At 46.6% G+C, this 17,078-nt stretch overlaps 2 protein-coding genes across 6 annotated transcripts in view; both read right to left on the bottom strand.

Moving 5' to 3' along the window:
* The window catches only part of TM4SF19 (transmembrane 4 L six family member 19), a 190,227-nt gene that overhangs the window by 163,003 nt on the left and 10,146 nt on the right, over positions 1-17,078 (bottom strand). For 2 of the 4 annotated variants that reach the window (XM_084802189.1, XM_084802186.1), the window contains 3 exons: positions 15,516-15,685; positions 15,213-15,396; positions 14,231-14,729 (listed from right to left, as the gene is read on the bottom strand). In XM_084802189.1, coding sequence (XP_084658315.1) covers positions 15,213-15,396; positions 15,516-15,685 — 354 coding nt within the window. In that variant the 3' untranslated portion in view covers positions 14,231-14,729. Of the gene's footprint in view, positions 1-14,230; positions 14,734-15,212; positions 15,397-15,515; positions 15,686-17,078 lie in introns of those variants that run through there. The other 2 variants (XM_084802187.1, XM_084802188.1) reach the window with 2 other exon arrangements.
* On the bottom strand, positions 962-11,421 carry DYNLT2B (dynein light chain Tctex-type 2B; the record flags this gene model as incomplete). 2 transcript variants are annotated; one of them, XM_084802190.1, is made up of 5 exons in its annotated part: positions 11,288-11,421; positions 8,547-8,680; positions 6,213-6,282; positions 4,559-4,622; positions 962-1,104 (listed from the first exon to the last, which is right to left on the bottom strand). In XM_084802190.1, the coding sequence occupies exons 1-5, from the start codon at positions 11,395-11,397 to the stop codon at positions 1,057-1,059; spliced, it is 426 nt and encodes a 141-aa protein (XP_084658316.1). In that variant the 5' UTR covers positions 11,398-11,421. The 2 variants fall into 2 exon arrangements, with proteins under 2 accessions (XP_084658316.1, XP_084658317.1); XM_084802191.1 differs by lacking the exons at positions 962-1,104; positions 6,213-6,282 and having other exon boundaries at positions 4,561-4,622.

Below are 17,078 nucleotides of genomic sequence, written 5' to 3' on the forward strand. Positions count from 1 at the left end.
AAGAGGATGAGTAAACTTGTAAGTCTGCTGAGGGAAAAAAAAGTATTAAAATCTGACAGACCCTTTACTTGTTCAAGTAGGTATTTGGGCATGGCAGATAAAATGGCCCAAAAAAGGGCTGCCTAAGCTGGGCATGGTGGCTCACACCTTTAATCCCAGCACTTGGGAGGCAGAGGCAGGTGGATCTCTGTGAGTTCGAGGCCAGCCTGGTCGACAAAGCGAGTCCAGGACAGCCAAGGCTATACAGAGAAACCCTGTCTTGGTGGGGGGGAGGGGCGGGGGCGGGGGAGAGAAAGGCTGCCTACTTGGAGGAGACCCCAAGGGCCTCTCTGGGGAAGATGGGCATCACAAGGATAGTAGTTTAGATTATAGCCAACAGAGAAATAGCTGAATCTTTCTTTTCTTTCTCTTTCTCTCTTTCTCTTTTTTGTTTTTACCAGACAGGGTTCCTCTGTGTAGCCCTGGCTGTCCTAGAACCGCCTGCCTCTGCCTCCAGGATGCTGGGATTTAAAGCCAGGCTGAAATCTACTCGTATGCACTTGAAACTTCTCAGACCCTGACACTAAACAAAAGGGATGTACCGTATAAACCCACAGGCTAGGCACTAGGTGAACAATAATAAGAGGCAACAAGAACCAGGCATGGTGGTGCACGCCCGTGATCCCAACACTCAGGAGGGACAGGCAGGCAGAACTCTGTGAGTTTGAGGCCAGCCTGGTCTACAGAGTGAGTCCAGGATAGCCAGTGCTACACAGAGAGACCCTATCTCAACAAAAAACAAAAAAGCAAGAAGAAATGACATCAGAGGTGAAAAAACAATACATTTTATATGTGTTTTCTTTTACATCGTATAAAGAACAATGAACAAAATGCACCCAAATATCTAGTTGTCTGAAATATTAAAATGAATTATTAAAATCAAACCATTAAACATATAAAGCCTAAAATAACAGATCTTAGGTAACAAAGTGCCAACTTATTTTTATTTGGTCAGGGTATTTAACAATGTAAAAAAGTTGAGGATTCTTCAAAGTCACTCTCATTCTTTCCAAAGATTCAGTAATAGAAACCACCAAATGCTGCTACAACACAGAATAAGCTGTCCTAAAAAATAAAAATAAAAACCACAGAGATCCATGATGTCATTGCTAATGAGAAAGTGGGTCAAGACAGGCAATTGAAATTGACATTATACCAGATTCAAACTCAGAGTGATCTTCCTGCCTCAGCCTCCCAAGTGCAGGGTTACAGGTGTGACCCTCCACACCCTGCCTATTGTCAGTTTTCAATTATGAAGATTTCTTCCTCAGGAAACAGAAGCTTTCCAGGTTCCCAAGGAGCAGCTCTAGAGTTTGTTTTCCCAAGGACACCTACAATACTGCTAGCTAAAGGTGCCATTAGGGTAGGAGGGGAGTTGGGAGAGGACAATCAAAGCAGTGTGGAAATGCCAATAAAACCTGTTATGTAGACTTAACATTTACTAATCTAATCTTTGAAGTTAAGGAGAATAGAGAGTGGGAGGTCAGCCTCTTTAATTTTGTGTGTGTTAGCCGGGCGTGGTGGCGCACGCCTTTAATCCTAGCACTCGGGAGGCAGAGGCAGGCGGATCACTGTGAGTTCAAGGCCAGCCTGGTCTACAAAGTGAGTCCAGGACAGCCAGGGATACGCAGAGAAACCCTGTCTCAAAAAACCAAAAAAAAAAAAAAAAAAAAGAAGTTAATTTTGTGTGTGTGTGTGTGTGTGTGTGTGTGTGTTATATCTCTCCAGGTGTGGTGCATGCCAGTTTTCCATATACAGAGGCAGGATCTGAATTCTAGGTGAGCATGGTCTACAGAGCAAGTTCCAGGACAGCCAAAGCTACACAGAGAAACCCTGTCTTGAAAACAAAACCAAAACCAAAAAAACAACCAAAAAAAAAAAACAAAACAAAACAAAACAAAAAAAAAACCAGGGCTGAAGAGATGGCTTAGTGGTGAAGAGCACTTCCTGCTCTTGCAGAGGACTTGAGTGTTCCAGCACCCACATCAGGTGGCCATTGGGGATCTGTCACTTTCTTCTGACCTCTACTGGCACCTGCATTCACACACACACACACACACTCACACACACACACACTCACACTTAAATATATTTATAAATATTTTTTTATTTTGGTTTTTTTGAGACAGGGTTTCTCTGTGTAGCCTTGACTGTCCTGGGCTCGTTTTGTAGACCAGGTTGGCCTCAAACTCACAGCGATCCACCTGCCTCTGCCTCCCAAGTGCTGGGATTAAAGCCACCACCACCCGGCTATATTTAGTATTTTTAAAGTATAGACAATGAGGCAAAAAGAAAAGATGGATAAAGAATTATTGTTTAAATATGTGAATGAATGAGTAAGCTTTAATGCATATTCATAAAATAATTCTATGTTTCCTTATTTAACACAAATAATTATTAAATGCTTTGAGGTTCTTATCCCTGACAGCAGCAGCACATTACCCTGGACTCTGGCTGGGGGAGACAGCTTCATACATGATAAGCCAACTCCTCCAGCTTTTACTTTGCAACATGACCTCACCAAATTGCTCCGCTAGTTTTGAATCACTCTCTGCCACGGCAGACCTTCCACTGGAGATCCCCTTGCTTCGCCAGCTTTATTTGTTCACCTATTAGCTTACAAATCACTAATACTTTGTAGAGCGCAATTAAACTTGGTAAAATACCTTTAGGAACTTGTTACAGGACTGCTGCCTGCCTTAGCAATCAGTGGTTGTCATACCAACTTCCTCCAGGCCGGCAGCCAGAGGCAAACCCTTTGGTGGGCGGCACTGCTGTTGCTTGGCTGGGTATCGCTGTTCTAACAATAACCTATCTGTAGTGGGAGACCTGGGTTTTTTGGGTTGGGTTGGGTTGGTTTTTGGTTTTTCCAGACAGGGTTTCTCTATGTAACAGCCCTGGCTGTACTGGACTCGATTTGTAGACCAGACTGGCCTTGAACTCGCGCAAGTGGTGGGATTGAAGGTGTGCGCCACCACGCCCAATTCAGCCTGGTTTTTGTTGTTGTTTGTTTGTTTGTTTGTTTAATGTCCATTCATTCACAGAGTGACACTTTGGTTTTGTGAGGTTTTACAGGGGTTGTTTTGGGGTGACTTGAGATAGGGTCTCAAGTATTCAAGGAGCTCAATCCTTCTGCCTCCACTTCCCCAGTGCCACGTCCACGCTCAGACTGGTGCTTTTGTAAACTCTGACAACGAGCAGGAGCATGTGGCATGCTTTCTACAGACTGAGAGTCCCTGGTCCAAACCTGGACTTACTAATTAGAACTTACTTGCAAGCAGCCCTGGCATCTATGCCTTTAAACACGTTCCCTCAGTATTGGGAAGCCCAACCCAGCCTTTGGAAAACCTACTTTCTAATATTCATGATAGAATCTCAGAATAATAAAGTGATTTCCTCAAAGTCGATCAAAGTGACTGAGCTGGAAATAGAGCTCCCTTCCTAGTTTACTCCAAGTTCTTTTCCACTCTACTGACTGTGACTCCTAACGACAGCCTGGGAGGACGCTAGTGCGAGGTGATTTCTAGAAGCAAGTATCAAAGTAACTATGTGGAACACATTTGCCAATAACACACCAATGTTTAAATGAAACCTTGTGTTTAGGTTTGGTGTCTTGTGTGTAGGTGTGTTTATTTAATTTTTATTTTGTTGTTTTGAGACAGGGTTCTCATATAGCCCAGGCTAGCCAATGAAGACTTTGAACTTCTTACCCTACAGCCTGTACTACCTGAGTGCTGGGAACATTGGCATACACCACCAAAAGTGATAGGGGACAGAAAGAATAGATGAGCTACCTTCATATTCTGTATTATAAAACACATTTGTACTTCATATTATGGAAAGGAATCTGCCTATATGCCTTAGCAGAATACATTACTAATTGAATTTTGGGTTTGGGTTTTTGTTTTGTTTTGAGATGGAGTACATCTATGTATCCCAGGCTATCCTGAAACTAGATTGTAGACCAGGCTGGCCTTGAAGTCACAGCAATCTAACTGCCTCTGCTTTCTGAATTTGGGATTAAAGGCATGCAATACCAATGCCAACTGATTGTTCTTTTTAAAAAAAATATTTCTTGGGCTGGAGAAATGGCTCAGAGGTTAAGAGCACACAGAGAGACCCTGTCTTGAAAAACAAAAAAACGAAAAACAACTATGTTATTAGAAGCTACTTCATCATTTCCTGCTTTAAGTAGAGATGTCTATGAATTCTTCTTGTAGTTTTTTCACAAATAAAATAGTAACATTTCAAGTAAAACCACTGATGCTGGGCGGTGGTGGTGCACGACTTTAATCTCAGCACTATGGAGACAGAGATAGACATATCCCTGAGTTCAAGTCCAGTGTGGTCTACAATTCCAGGACAGCCACAGTTACGCAGAGAAACCCTGTTTCAAGCCCCCCACCCTTCTAAAAGCACTTTATCCAGAAATCTGAGATGTGTCTCAAAAATACTAGAGCATCCTCACATTTTGGCAGCAATCTGATGTGCAAGAGAAAGGAGTTTCCCAAGAACTTACGTTCATGAAAACATCGTGAGTGTAGTTGTCAGTGTCCGCATCCCAGAAGCATCGAGCAGCCATGCTGAAATAGCAATGAAGAAGGGTCAGCAGTCTACATCTGACCACTCGCCTGCCACAAGCACGGTCATTTCCTACATTCTGGCAGGGCCATGCTTCCAAACCTTTCCAAAGTGCGCTGGACACCCAGGAAGGACGGAAATCATAGGTGTCTGCTTGCAGTTAGAGGTGAGAGCCCAGGGCTCTGCCCACTGCAGTACTCCAGGGGTACTCCTGACAACCACAGGGTGCTACAGAGTCCGGAAAGGATGGAGGGAAGGAACTTGTGTGACACGGCATAGAATGGAGACCGAGAGTTGCTTCTCTTCTATGTTGAGTGCAAAGATGAAGCTTGGGTTGTCAGGCTTTGAAGGAGAGAGAAACATGTTTTTTGTTTAGATCACAAGTGGGAGATGAGAAAAAGAGAGAGAGCAGGTGATGTTTATCCCCTTAGAAGTTGAAACACTGTGTAGGGGAGAATGGTTGTTAACCAGCTGAAAAACATCCTTGAACAAATTCTGAGAGGAGATATAAATGTGAGCCAAAAATAGGAGGCGGGGCTTTTGGAGACTTGGGATAGTTTTGGCTGTTCATCGCTCCACTTCGAGACACTCCTAAAGAGAACCGCTCAAGGGAAGGCTTCGGGGCTCCAGGTTCCGGTTGCTCTGGGTTCTAGCAGAAGAAATCCTGCTGATTATGCCAGGAGGATTGTTCCTCAGAACTGATATCCTTATGGTTTCATTATTATATTCTTTGATCTCCTTTTCCTGTTGTTTAAGTTAGTCATGTTATAAGTGAGGTGCTCTTGGTTAATAAGTTTGTAATAAAATAAAATTGTTGGGGGTTGGAGAGATGGCTCAGAGGTTAAAAGCACTGACTACTCTTCCAGAGGTCCTGAGTTCAATTCCCAGCAACCACATGGTGGCTCACAATCATCTATAATGTGATCTGATGCCCTCTTCTGGCCTACAGGTATACACGCAGGCACTTTATACATAATAACAAATAAAAAAATCTTTAAAAAAATAAAGTTGAAATATAAATGTTAAGAAAATTGAGCCTACAAGGCTTGGTGTCAAGGTGCCTATATCTGCCATGCCACTTCCTCAGCCTCCTAGTACTTTCTGGAGCTTGGCCTGACAACATCCAACAACGCCAACCCAAATGAGTGTAAGTTTCAGGTACAAAACACTGCAGCATCCATAGTGTCATTCTGAAGACACCTCTAGATTTGGGGGGGCTAAGATGTAGTGAGGTGGTGGTCACTTACCTCCTCCTATGTGTAGGGCCCTAAGTCCCCATCCCTACCCCACAGCACAGCAAACCAAATACCACAGGCTGTCAGGAGGCCAGAGTCAGGCCCTGGTGATGGGCTGCTAAGCAGTGTTGGCATCCAAGCATAGAGCAAGCAACAAGAGTGTTGTGACTCAATAAGAGATGACTCTAAAGACTTCAACCTTGGAACCACCCAGACTGTTAGCCTTACTATTCAGTTGCCAGAGCCTCTTCAGTTCACAGCTGCGCCTGTTAAAGCGTCCTTCTCATTCTTGCAAAGATACACACTTCCTGAATCACGGTAACTCCCAGAAACACAGAGACAAGGGGAGCTACTCACAATACTCCTTCACCCCTCTGCTCTCCAATCACTACTTGCACCACCATTTTATACCGGTCATATCCCAAATCTGGAAAAGAAAAAGAAAAGAAAGTTATCTATATCAAATATGTAGTAAAATCACCTAGTGAGCACAGTCCTTCCGGAACAGAGCCTGCTCTCAGTACGCAGGTACTTGGGAGCACACTGGTGAGGCAGGGGTCTGGAACCTGGAGGGAAACACGAGGTTACCCTGTGTAACCTTACAGCCTAGGCTTCCCTTACACTTCTCTAGTCTGGATAAGGCTCAGAGCTATCTTAGGGGAAAAATAAAGAAAAAATAAATGTATAGATAGTAAACATGAGTGGCAAATAACAGCTTGCCAATATTAAGAATTGTTGGACTACCCATCACTCAGGAAGCAGATGTGAGTTCGAGGCTAGCCTGGTCTACAAAGGAGTCCAGGACAGCCAAGGCTACACAGAGAAACCCTGTCTCAAACAACAAAAAAGGCTGGAGAGATGGCTCAGAGGTTAAGAGCATGCCTGCTCTTCCAGAGGTCCTGAGTTCAATTCCCAGCAACCATATGGTGGCTCACAACCGTCTATAATGAGATCTGGTGCCCTCTTCTGGCCTGCAGGTATACATGCAGGCAGAGCACTGTATACATAATAATAAGCACTTTGAAAAAAATTGTTGGACTACCCAGGTATACCTCTAATCCCAGCACTTGGGGAGGCAGAGACAAGTGGATCTCTGTAAATTCAAGGCCAGCCTGGTCTACAGAGTAAATCCAGGACACCCACAGCTGCACAGAGAAACTCCGTCTCACACAAACAACAAAGAACTCTGCGAAGGGTTAGCTCTTCGCATGCTTTCAAAGTGTTGCCTTCTGGCCACTGGTGGATTTCTTTCTCAGTGGTAACTACAGGTGCACTGGACTGCGAGGCACTGAAGCACTTGCTCTCTTCAGCTGGCTTAGCACAGATATAAAATGTGCCTAAAGCACTTTTCTGTAGTGAATTTAATCCCTTAAAAGAAATGTCCCTGGGTGGTGGTGGCACATACCTTTAATGCCAGTACTTGGGAGGCAGAGGGAAGGATTGCTGTGAGTTCAAGGCCAGCCTGGTGGACAGAGCAAGTTCCAGGATACCCAAGATAACATAGAGAAACCCTGTCTCAGAAAAATAAATAAATAAATCATTAACTGTGTCAATTTATCCTGGCACCCCAGTGTTTACTACTATGACCTTAAACCACTATTGCTAATAATGCCTCTTGTTTTCCACTGAGTGTAGACTACAGTAGAAATGTAGCTTTATACTTATCACGTGAGTCTTATGATACTAATGACATGTCTGTCATTCTCGTGCATTAGATGGAAATGGAACACTGTTTTGAGAACAAATCCTCCACTTTCACAGAGTGGCCTTGTTGGAATAAAAATCATGGCATTTTACCAAATAAAAAGGCGGGCAAGGCTAGATTTGTGACATGACTTTGTGGTAGAATACTTGCCTAGCATGCAGGAGGCCTTGAGCTCCATCCCTAAAACTACAGAAAGGTGGTGGCACAGATAAAAGTAAATAACTCTTGTGCTACAACATTAAAAATAGTGTTTTGGGTGTAGGGCATGGTAGCTCACACCTTTAATCTCATCACTTAGGAGGCAAAGGCAGATGGATCCCTATGAATTCTAGGCCAGTCTGGTCTACATAGCAAGTTCCAGGCCAGCAGAACTACACAATCAGACTCTGTCTCAAAAACAAACAAACAAAAAATGTTTTCGATAGCAAGAGACAAACATAAGATGTACTGTGCAGATGTTGAGTTGGCAAGAGTGGAGGGCTGAATAAGAAAAGCAGTGAAGGACTCAGCAATGCTGGGCCTGGGACAGCCTGGGAGGTGCTGAACTAAACAATCGGGGTTGGTGGGAAAAACAAGCGACAGTCACGCGGAAAGGAAGGCCTTTCTGAATACTTGGGCTTCTTGGACAATGAGTCCCTGTGATCCTTTAGTATAAATATTTACTCTTTCCCACCATCTGCAAAGTCCCACCTGAGTAAAAGTCACCAGATAATTATAGAATTCTAGACACTGAAGAAAATTTTGTCTTTGATAAAATGCATAGTTCACGCCCTGGGTTTAAAGACGGGGCAGGGTGGTGCACACCTCTAATCCCAGCATTCAGGAGGCAGAGACAGGAGGATCTTTAAGTCCTAGGCCAGCCTAGCCTACAGCTAAGGCTACACAGAGAAACCTTGTCTCAAACCAACCAAACAACAACAGAATTGGGGCAAGAACAAACAGGTAGAACTGGGTGGTTGAGGGAACACATTTTTAGCCCGTGTTACCTTTTAGTTTATCTTTAATGATTTCTGACAGGCGTTTTGTGAGATGAGGCATTTCATCTGGAGAGTACTCAGCACCTGCCAGTTCCTCCTTGAGCACGGCGTGAATGCAGTTTTTAACCACCGAAGGTCTAAACCTAAGTCAAACAATTTGAGATAGCTAATGTCAGCTCACAGCCAGCTGCCTTCACACTTCAGCCTTAAGGTTTTCGTTTTCATTTCGTTTTGCTGTTTCTTACATTTTCATTATAAAGATAATATAAACAAGCAAATGACTCATGTCCCACATCCACATCTATGGCCTGGACTCCCTGAACTTCAGCCCAACACACGTTCCACCAGATGTCTAACAGGCAACTCAAAATGAACATCCTAGACTACGGAGCTCAGCTCGTGAAGCGTTTGCTGTGGGTTGGGGCTCCGGGCACCATCAGCTGTGCCACACACAAAGTTAGACACTCCACATTAGTTCCCAATAGTCTCACCTCGCCTAGGTCAGGTCTTCATAAAGTCCTCTCAGTCAGCTGATGTTACTCCATTCATCCAGTGCTCAAGCCAAAAGCCTTGAGATCAGTTTTGTCGGTGAGTAAATCCTATCTGTTCTACCTTCAAAACCATCTAACGCTCAGTCGGTCCGACCAAGCTACCGTGTCCCGTTACTCCCAGGCTGTATTACAGCCTATACTGGCTTGTGTCCCTGTGTGTGTGTGTGTGTGTGTGTGTGTGTGTGTCTCTCTCTCTCTCTCTCTCTCTCTCTCTCTCTCTCTCTCTCTTTATCTTGTGCAGGTAAAACTTGGAACTACAGATACAGGATGGCTATCAGCCACCATGGGGGTGGGAAGGCACACAGCAAATGCTCTTAATGGCTGTGCCTTCTCTGCAGCCCTCTGTACACATATATTCGTGTGATTAGGAGGGCGTTTTTCTTTTTAAAGGTTTATTACAAATACAGTATGTATATGTATGCATGTGTGCCTCCACACCAGAAGAGGGCACCAGATCTCATTAAAGATGGTTGTGAGCCCCATGTGGTTGCTGGGAAATGAACTCAGGACCTTTTGAAGAACAGACACTGCTCTAAACCTCTGAGCCATCTCTATAGCTGCTGCACCCGCCCCCCCACCCACCCACCCACCTCCACCACCCTTTTCTAACAGTTATTTTGTGTCAGAGCATCTGTGCTGATTCTTTCCTTTCACTACCTAGCTCTCCCGGACTGAACTCGGGTCATCAGGTTTGAAAACAAGTGCCTTTTCCAGCTGAGCCATCTCACTGGTTTGCCTAAGCTCTTTCTTTCTTTTTTTATAATTTTACTTATTTTTATGTGTTTGCCTGTGTATGTATGTGCACCACATGTAACTCCTGTTGCCCTTGGAGTTAACAAACAATTGTGAGCTGCTGTGTGGGCTTTGGGAGCCAAACCTGGGTCCTCCACAGGAGCAGCAAATGGTTTGAATCCCTCTCCGGCCCCTGCTTACTCTTCCGATCTTTCATAAGACGCTAAGCCTCTCTCCAAACAAGTCACACATGAACCACTGCATCCTCACCCTGCACTGTTTATAAGAGAAATACAACTCAAAGCCATTCTATACATTTAGAACATTTCTTGAGGTAACTGAACATACATTTCTCTATATCCACGGGGAAACTACTGCATGAAGTTGCTACTACAGATAGCCAAAGCTCCTCTCCCCCTTTAAAAAAAATTATGTTTATTTTATGTTCATCGATGTTTTGTTAGCATGCATGACTAAGCACAACATGCAGTGACTGTAGAGGCCAGAAAACAGCATCTGATCCTCTAGAACCATAGTTACAGACGGTTGAAAGCTGCCATGTGGGGGAACGGAACCCCAATCCTCTGGAGAAGTAGCCAGTGCCCTTAACCACTGAGCCACCTCCAACCCTCCATCTTGCTTTTTGAGATAGGGTCTTCCACTGGGACTTGCCAGGGGCTCCCAGGGTCTCTGTTTCTCCATTACTGGGGTCAAATTTCCATCAGTGAGATTATAATGTGCAATGGCTTTTTATATGGGTGTAGGAATTGAACTCGCGTCTTCACGATTTCAGAGTAAGCACATGTGCTATCTCTACAGCCTTCCACGAACCTACTCCACCCCCAACACCGCCGCCCCCCGCCCCCTCCCCGCACGCACGCCCGCCTTTAAAAAAAAATCCTCTCTTGGGCCCAGTGAGATGGCTTAGCTGGTAACGGCCTTTGCAGCCTGATACCCAGAGTTCAATCTCCAGGACTCATATAGTGGAAAAACAGAACAAATTCTCAAAAGTTGTCCTCTGATCACAAGTGCACAGTAGCGCGCGAGCACGCACACACACGCACCGCTTTTCTTTTCTAAGATGAAGTTACTGATGGACCCTACAGACTTAAATTGGAGTCGAAGTCGACACTTTATAGGAAGGGTTTTGTATTGAGTCAAGTCAGGTGTCAGAAGCAAGCATATCCTGGCACAGTGTGTTCATGGTAACCCTTGCAAGCTACTTGTTTCTAGCCTCTGTTTCCCGTCCCGCAAGTGCAACCTCAAAGCTTCCGAGAGGTCAGCCACTCCTACCGCGCACGGTCTAGGGCTCGGGGAAGACGTGCAGAGTTCTCTGCAAGGGAGAAGTCGCCCCCTCGGATGGCCAAAGCCAGCACCAGCCCGCCCTTCTCCGCGTCCCCTTAGCCACGCTCCCGCTCCAGGGCCCCCACTCCCGACGTAGCCCGCCATGCCCCGGCCGCTACGCGCCTTTGCTGGAAAATGGGCCTCAGGATATAGGTGTTCTCGGGCTCGCCTGAGTTCTTGTCGGCCTCTGACAAGGCCTCCGATAAGGACTGACCACGGGTGGACACGGCCATATCCCCGCGTCCCGGTCCAGCAGATCTCCAGAGCTAGGCCCAGCCCGTTGCAGCAACACCAAGATCCTAGAAAACGTTGCCCGGGCAACGGGTCGTTCACGTGATGTGTTGGTAGCCACGCCCCCACGCTGCGCCTGCTCACTGGCTGCAGGCCTGGGAAGCGGGATTTAGCATCAAATAGACAAGTCTAGAAGTCAGGCAACTGACCACCTACTAGCCCTAAGTAAGAGGAAGAACCAAACCCAGCCTAACTTCCTTTTGTTTCGATTCTGGTTTTTGAGACTGGGTGCATGTACTCAGACTGGTGTCCGGGAATTCCTGCCTCCACCTCCCCAGGTTTGGGTGGGATTACTGACCACTGTTACAAGTTTCATGGGTGGTGGGCTAGGACTCCACTGAGTCACATCTCTGCACACTGGCCCTTGTGGTTTTTAACAACTTGTGACTTAAAAGTAGGAGACAAGTAGAATTTATATATAATTTTGTTGTTTTGTGTTTTTTTTTTCTCCTAGACAGGGTTTCTCTACATAGTCTTGGCTGTCTTGGAATTCACTCTGTAGTCCAGCCTTCCAAGTGCTGGGATTAAAGGTGTGTGCCACCAGGCCTGGCACAAGTTTGTTTTGTTTTGTTTTTTTAATTTCTTTTTTTAAATTTATTTATTTATTTATTTATTTTTGTTTTTTGAGACAAGGTCTCTCTTTGTAGCCCTGGATGTCCTGGACTCACTTTGTAGAACAGGCTGGCCTCGAACTCACAGAGATCCACGTGCCTCTGCCTCCCAAGTGCTGGGATTAAAGGCGTGCGCCACCACCACCATCACCCGGCTTTTTTTTTTTTATACAATATATTCTTGTCATGCTTTCCCTCTCTGTCAATTCTACCAGATCATCCCCACCCCGACCTCACCCCTAAGGTTCAAAGGAAATTCCAAAAGGCTACATGAAACTCTGTCCCTGGGCTGGAGAGATGGCTCAGAAGTTATAAGCACTGGCTGCTCTTCCAAAGGTCCTGAGTTCAATTCCCAGCAACCACATGGTGGCTCACAGCCATCTGGAAGGAGATCTGGTGCCCTCTTCTGGTGTGCAGGCAGAATGCTATATACAAAATAAATAAATCTTTTTTTTTTTTTTTTAAGCTTAAAAAAAAAAAAACACCAGCCAGGCAGCAGGGCAGGCACGGGCAGCAGCGCAGGCACCGGCAGCAGCGCAGGCACCGCAGCAGCGCAGGCACGGGCAGCAGCGCAGGCATGCAATGGGTGCTCAGAACACACTGCCTGCTGAGCTCCACTGTATGGGACTTAGAAGGAGCCGGTAAATTAGTCTGCCAGGGCCACTTCAACACGCATCCTCGGTCTGGGTGGATTAATCAATAGAAGCCCGTGGTTGTTGGTGCTGCTGAGGCCTCTCTATGCAGCCAAGACTGGCCTTGAATTTCATGATTCTCCTGCCACAGGCTCCTGCGTACAGGTATTAAAGCATGAACTGCCATGTCCATATTTTCTCACACTTCAGTGAACTAGAAACTGAAGAGCAAAGTCACAGCTGGTTTAATTTCTTTCTTTTTATTATTTTATTTTGGTTTTTCGAGACAGGGTTTCTCTGTGTAGCCTTGGCTGTTCCTGGACTCCCTTTGTAGACCAGGCTGGCCTTGAATTTACACTGATCCTCCTGCCTCTGCCTCCCAAGTACTGGGACTAAAGGAGTGTGCCACCACGCCCGGCTGCAGATTTAATTTCTATGGAGGCCTGTCTCTCTGGTGTGCAGAGGGTTGACTCCTTGCTGGGTTCTTAAGTGGCCTTTTCTTTGTTCTCATGTAACAAGTGAGTTCTGGGTCTCTCCCCACTTCCTCCTCCTCCTCCTCCTCCTCCTCCTCCTCCTCCTCCTCCTCTAAACAAATGGGGGGGGGGGATGGAGTGATGGCTTAGTGATGAAGAGCACAAACCAGAGAACCCAGGTTTCAATTCCAGCATCCAGATGGCAGCTCACAATTTCAAGGAATCTCACACACTCTTCAGTATTGTAGTAAATTTTTTAAAAATCTAATAATGTTTATTATTAAAACCTGTAATTTATTACAGTGGTGTTTTCTAACCCATAATCAATAAAAGACACAGACACCGGTTGTATTTTAGAATAGCCCCATTTTACCTGGGGCTGGGTGGATATTAACCCCTAAACTATCTCCCATTACCTTCCAGCCCCCATCCTAGCCCGCCTGCTTCAATCATTTCTGTCTGGGCTATTTCCCATCTGTAATCCCAAAATACTTGCTAATGTTCATCTGGACCGCTTCTTTCCTTGCGGAACTTCAGAGCCCCCTCCCCCTGGCCCACTTGGCACTTTCCTATCCGGCGGCGCTTCTACTCCTTGTTTTTCCTCCGCACCTCTCACTTTCCCAAGATCCTTCTTTCCATAAAGCCCGAGAACCTTCGCCACGCCTGCCGCCCTGCCGCCCTGCCGCCCTGCCGCCCTGCCGCCCTGCCGCCCTGCCGCCCTGCCGCCCTGCCGCCCTGCCGCCCTGCCGCCCTGCCGCCCTGCCGCCCTGCCGCCCTGCCGCCCTGCCGCCCTGCCGCCCTGCCGCCCTGCCGCCCTGCCGCCCTGCCGCCCTGCCCAAGTGTAGGCCTTTTATTGGTCAGAGAGGCAAGGCTTACAAGGCTTACACAGCTAGGACAGGAGTCCTTGAGAACGCGCTCCTCTGAGCAGCAGCTAGATTTTGGGGGCCAGCAAATAGCATCAGAATACACAACATCAGACCAGCCCCCAACACTTCAGGCCTCTGTAGATACATGCAGGTACAGAGACATAGATACAGACAAACCATCCATAGACACAAATAAAACAAAATTTAAATAATTTATTTATTTGTGTATGGGGATAGGAGTTCACACACACACACACACACACACACACACGCACGCACGCACGCACGCACGCACACACACGGGCGCATGCTCATAGAGGTCAGAGGACAACTTGCCAGAGTCTGTTCTTTGCTTCCACCACGTGGTTCTGGGGAGTACGCCCCAGGTCTTTAGGCTCAGCAGCCAGCATCTTTACCCAGTAAGCCATCTCTTTGGTCCATCTTTCTTTTGAAATGGCTTAGGGAAGGTCAGGCTACTCTGACCCCATACCTCCGCTCTGGAGCCTCGGTCTTGTAGGTAAACAAAGGGTTTCTCTTTATTTTCTGATGAAGGATGCTTGCAAGGTGTTTTATAGGTCACAGGTTCTTTCTTCCCTGCACTCAGGAGGCAGAGGCAGGCAGATCGCTGTGATTTGGAGACCAGCCTGGTCTACAAAGTGAGGCCTGGGCAGCCAAGGCTACACAGAGAAACCCTGTCTCAAAAAACAAAACAAAAAAATTAAATTAAATTAAATTAAAAAACAAACAAAAAACAATAAAATAAAATAGAGAATCCATTATCATCTGGGAGTCTCAGCTCTGCCTTAATGTGTGGTAAACTTTTTGTGTGGCAAACTTTTGTTTTGTTTTGTTTTGTTTTGTTTTTCGAGACAGGGTCTCTCTGTGTTAGCCTTGGCTGTCCTGGACTCACTTTGTAGACCAGGCTGGCCTCGAACTCACAGCGATCCACCCGCTGTGGCCAACTTTTATGGGTTGTCAAGAGGCTGAAATGAGACCATTTGTACATGAGCAATGACTTCATTGCTCTGTTGCCATATCATCTTCAGAGTACACAGCCTGTCTTTCAGCTTATTGCGACATTTCCCCTACATGCAAGGCCGTGCTATTATCCTATAAGAAGGCCTAAGAGGGATTCTTGCTATGAGAGCATCAATTCACGAGAGAACATCTGTTACCTAGCACTTCTCCCAGAAGCTACAGAACAGGCCGAGGATGCTATTGATGACGTGGATCGCCACCAGGAGAAGCTGGAGGAGGCTGATACACAGGATGGTGGAGAAGAAGGCCACGTGCCAAACCACAGCCTTAGAGGGCTCCAGGCAGACGTCAGTCCATAGTGTGCGGTCATACAGATAATTCCTAGCACCAAGAACAAGCCGGTTAGAAGAGAAGGAATCAATCAGTGAGAGCTCCAGAAGAAGACACAGGCAGGGGTCCCCTGGCTGGGTCACAGGGCTGGGTTTATGAGTGGCAGTGACCTGTTGGGCAGATCTTTGAAGGGATAGCCGAATTTCCATGCTTGTGTCTGATTGAAGAACGAGGCATCGAACATGCAGAAGGGACCGTCTTTCAAGGCTACTCCAGAAGTGACAAAGCAAATCAAGGCCCCGAACAGAGCCAGGCCACTTGACAACAGAGCAGTGAGAATCTGCAGAGGAGGCAGAAACAGAACTCATGTAGAACGGTGCTCAGGGGGCCGCTGGGGGTGACATGGACAAGTCTAAGTCCTCTGTGGCCAGGCATTCTCCCACGGGAGGGGTGTGTGTGTGTGTGTGTGACATGTTCCTTTAAAACATGTCCAAGGGTGGCCGGTGAGGTGTCTGTCTGTCTCTGGGTAGAGCCGAGAAGAGATTGTTGAGAAAGGACAGACACTGTGAGTTTGAGGCCAGCCTGTTCTACAAAGAGAATTCAGGACAGCCAGGGATCTGTTACACAGAGAAACCCTTGACGGGGGGTTGGGGAGGATGGAGAGGGTGGGGGTGGGGGAGAGAAAGAGAGACTGAGGACAAACAGACAGACAGACAGACAGACAGACAGACACATGGATCTGCACCCCTCCTTGCACAGAGTCTTGGACCCTCTAGCAAGCTGATACCCCCTTGCTCTTCTACTGCAGTGTCTCAGCTCTGAGCTAACAAATTGCTTATTGGGTGTCCACTTTCCCCCTCCAGTGACAAGCTATAAGTTTTTAAAGCTCCCACTCTTTTTTTTTTTTTGAAACAGGGTTTCTCTGTGTAACAGAGCCCTTGGCTGCCCTGAATTCTCTTTGTAGACCAGTCTGCCCTTGAACTCACAGCAATCCACCTGTCTCTGCCTCCCTAGTGTTGGGATTAAAGGTGTGCACCACCATGCTCGGCTTAAGCTCCCACTCTTGATCTCGCTTTTTCAAATCAAGCATGAAAGGCAGGAAGGAAGCAGGCAGGGACCTGGCTCTGATGTTAGAGGGCTGAAACATGGTCAGTCTGTCGGAAGCCCAGCGCCACGGCTCTCCCGTTACAGCATCAAAACAGCAATGTCAGAAGCCCAGCGCCACGGCTCTCCCGTTACAGCGTCAACACAGCACTTGGGAACGCATGTTGAATCGCAGACCCTCTCCAATCCAACCTTGATGTCTTGGGTCAGATCCCCAGGGTGAGACAGAACACAAATCCTTCAGAAAGTCTGATGCTCACTCAAGATTGAGAGCCACTAGCTCAGGCAAAAGCAAACAGAGTAGTGAATGAAATGGCTTATGTGTTTCTATTTAATGTTTTAGCGTGGAACTCAGTCAGAGCGCTTCCCAGTGTGTGCGTGGGCTGTGGGAATCAGAACAGGTGGCCTGTGGGGTGGCAGCAGTGAGGCATGGATCCAGGTCTGAGACTGAATAAGTAATATATACACATGGGCTGGGGAGATGGCTCAGAGGTTAAGAGCACCGCCTGTTCTTCCAGAGGTCCTGAGTTCAATCCCCAGCAATCACATAGTGGCTCACAACCATCTATAATGAGGCTGATGCCCTCTTCTGCAGATAAAGTGCTCACATGCAATAAATAAAATAAATA

The sequence above is a fragment of the Acomys minous genome, assembly GCF_964271855.1.
Source record: "Acomys minous genome assembly, chromosome: 11".
In the NCBI taxonomy this organism is placed as follows: domain Eukaryota; kingdom Metazoa; phylum Chordata; class Mammalia; order Rodentia; family Muridae; genus Acomys; species Acomys minous.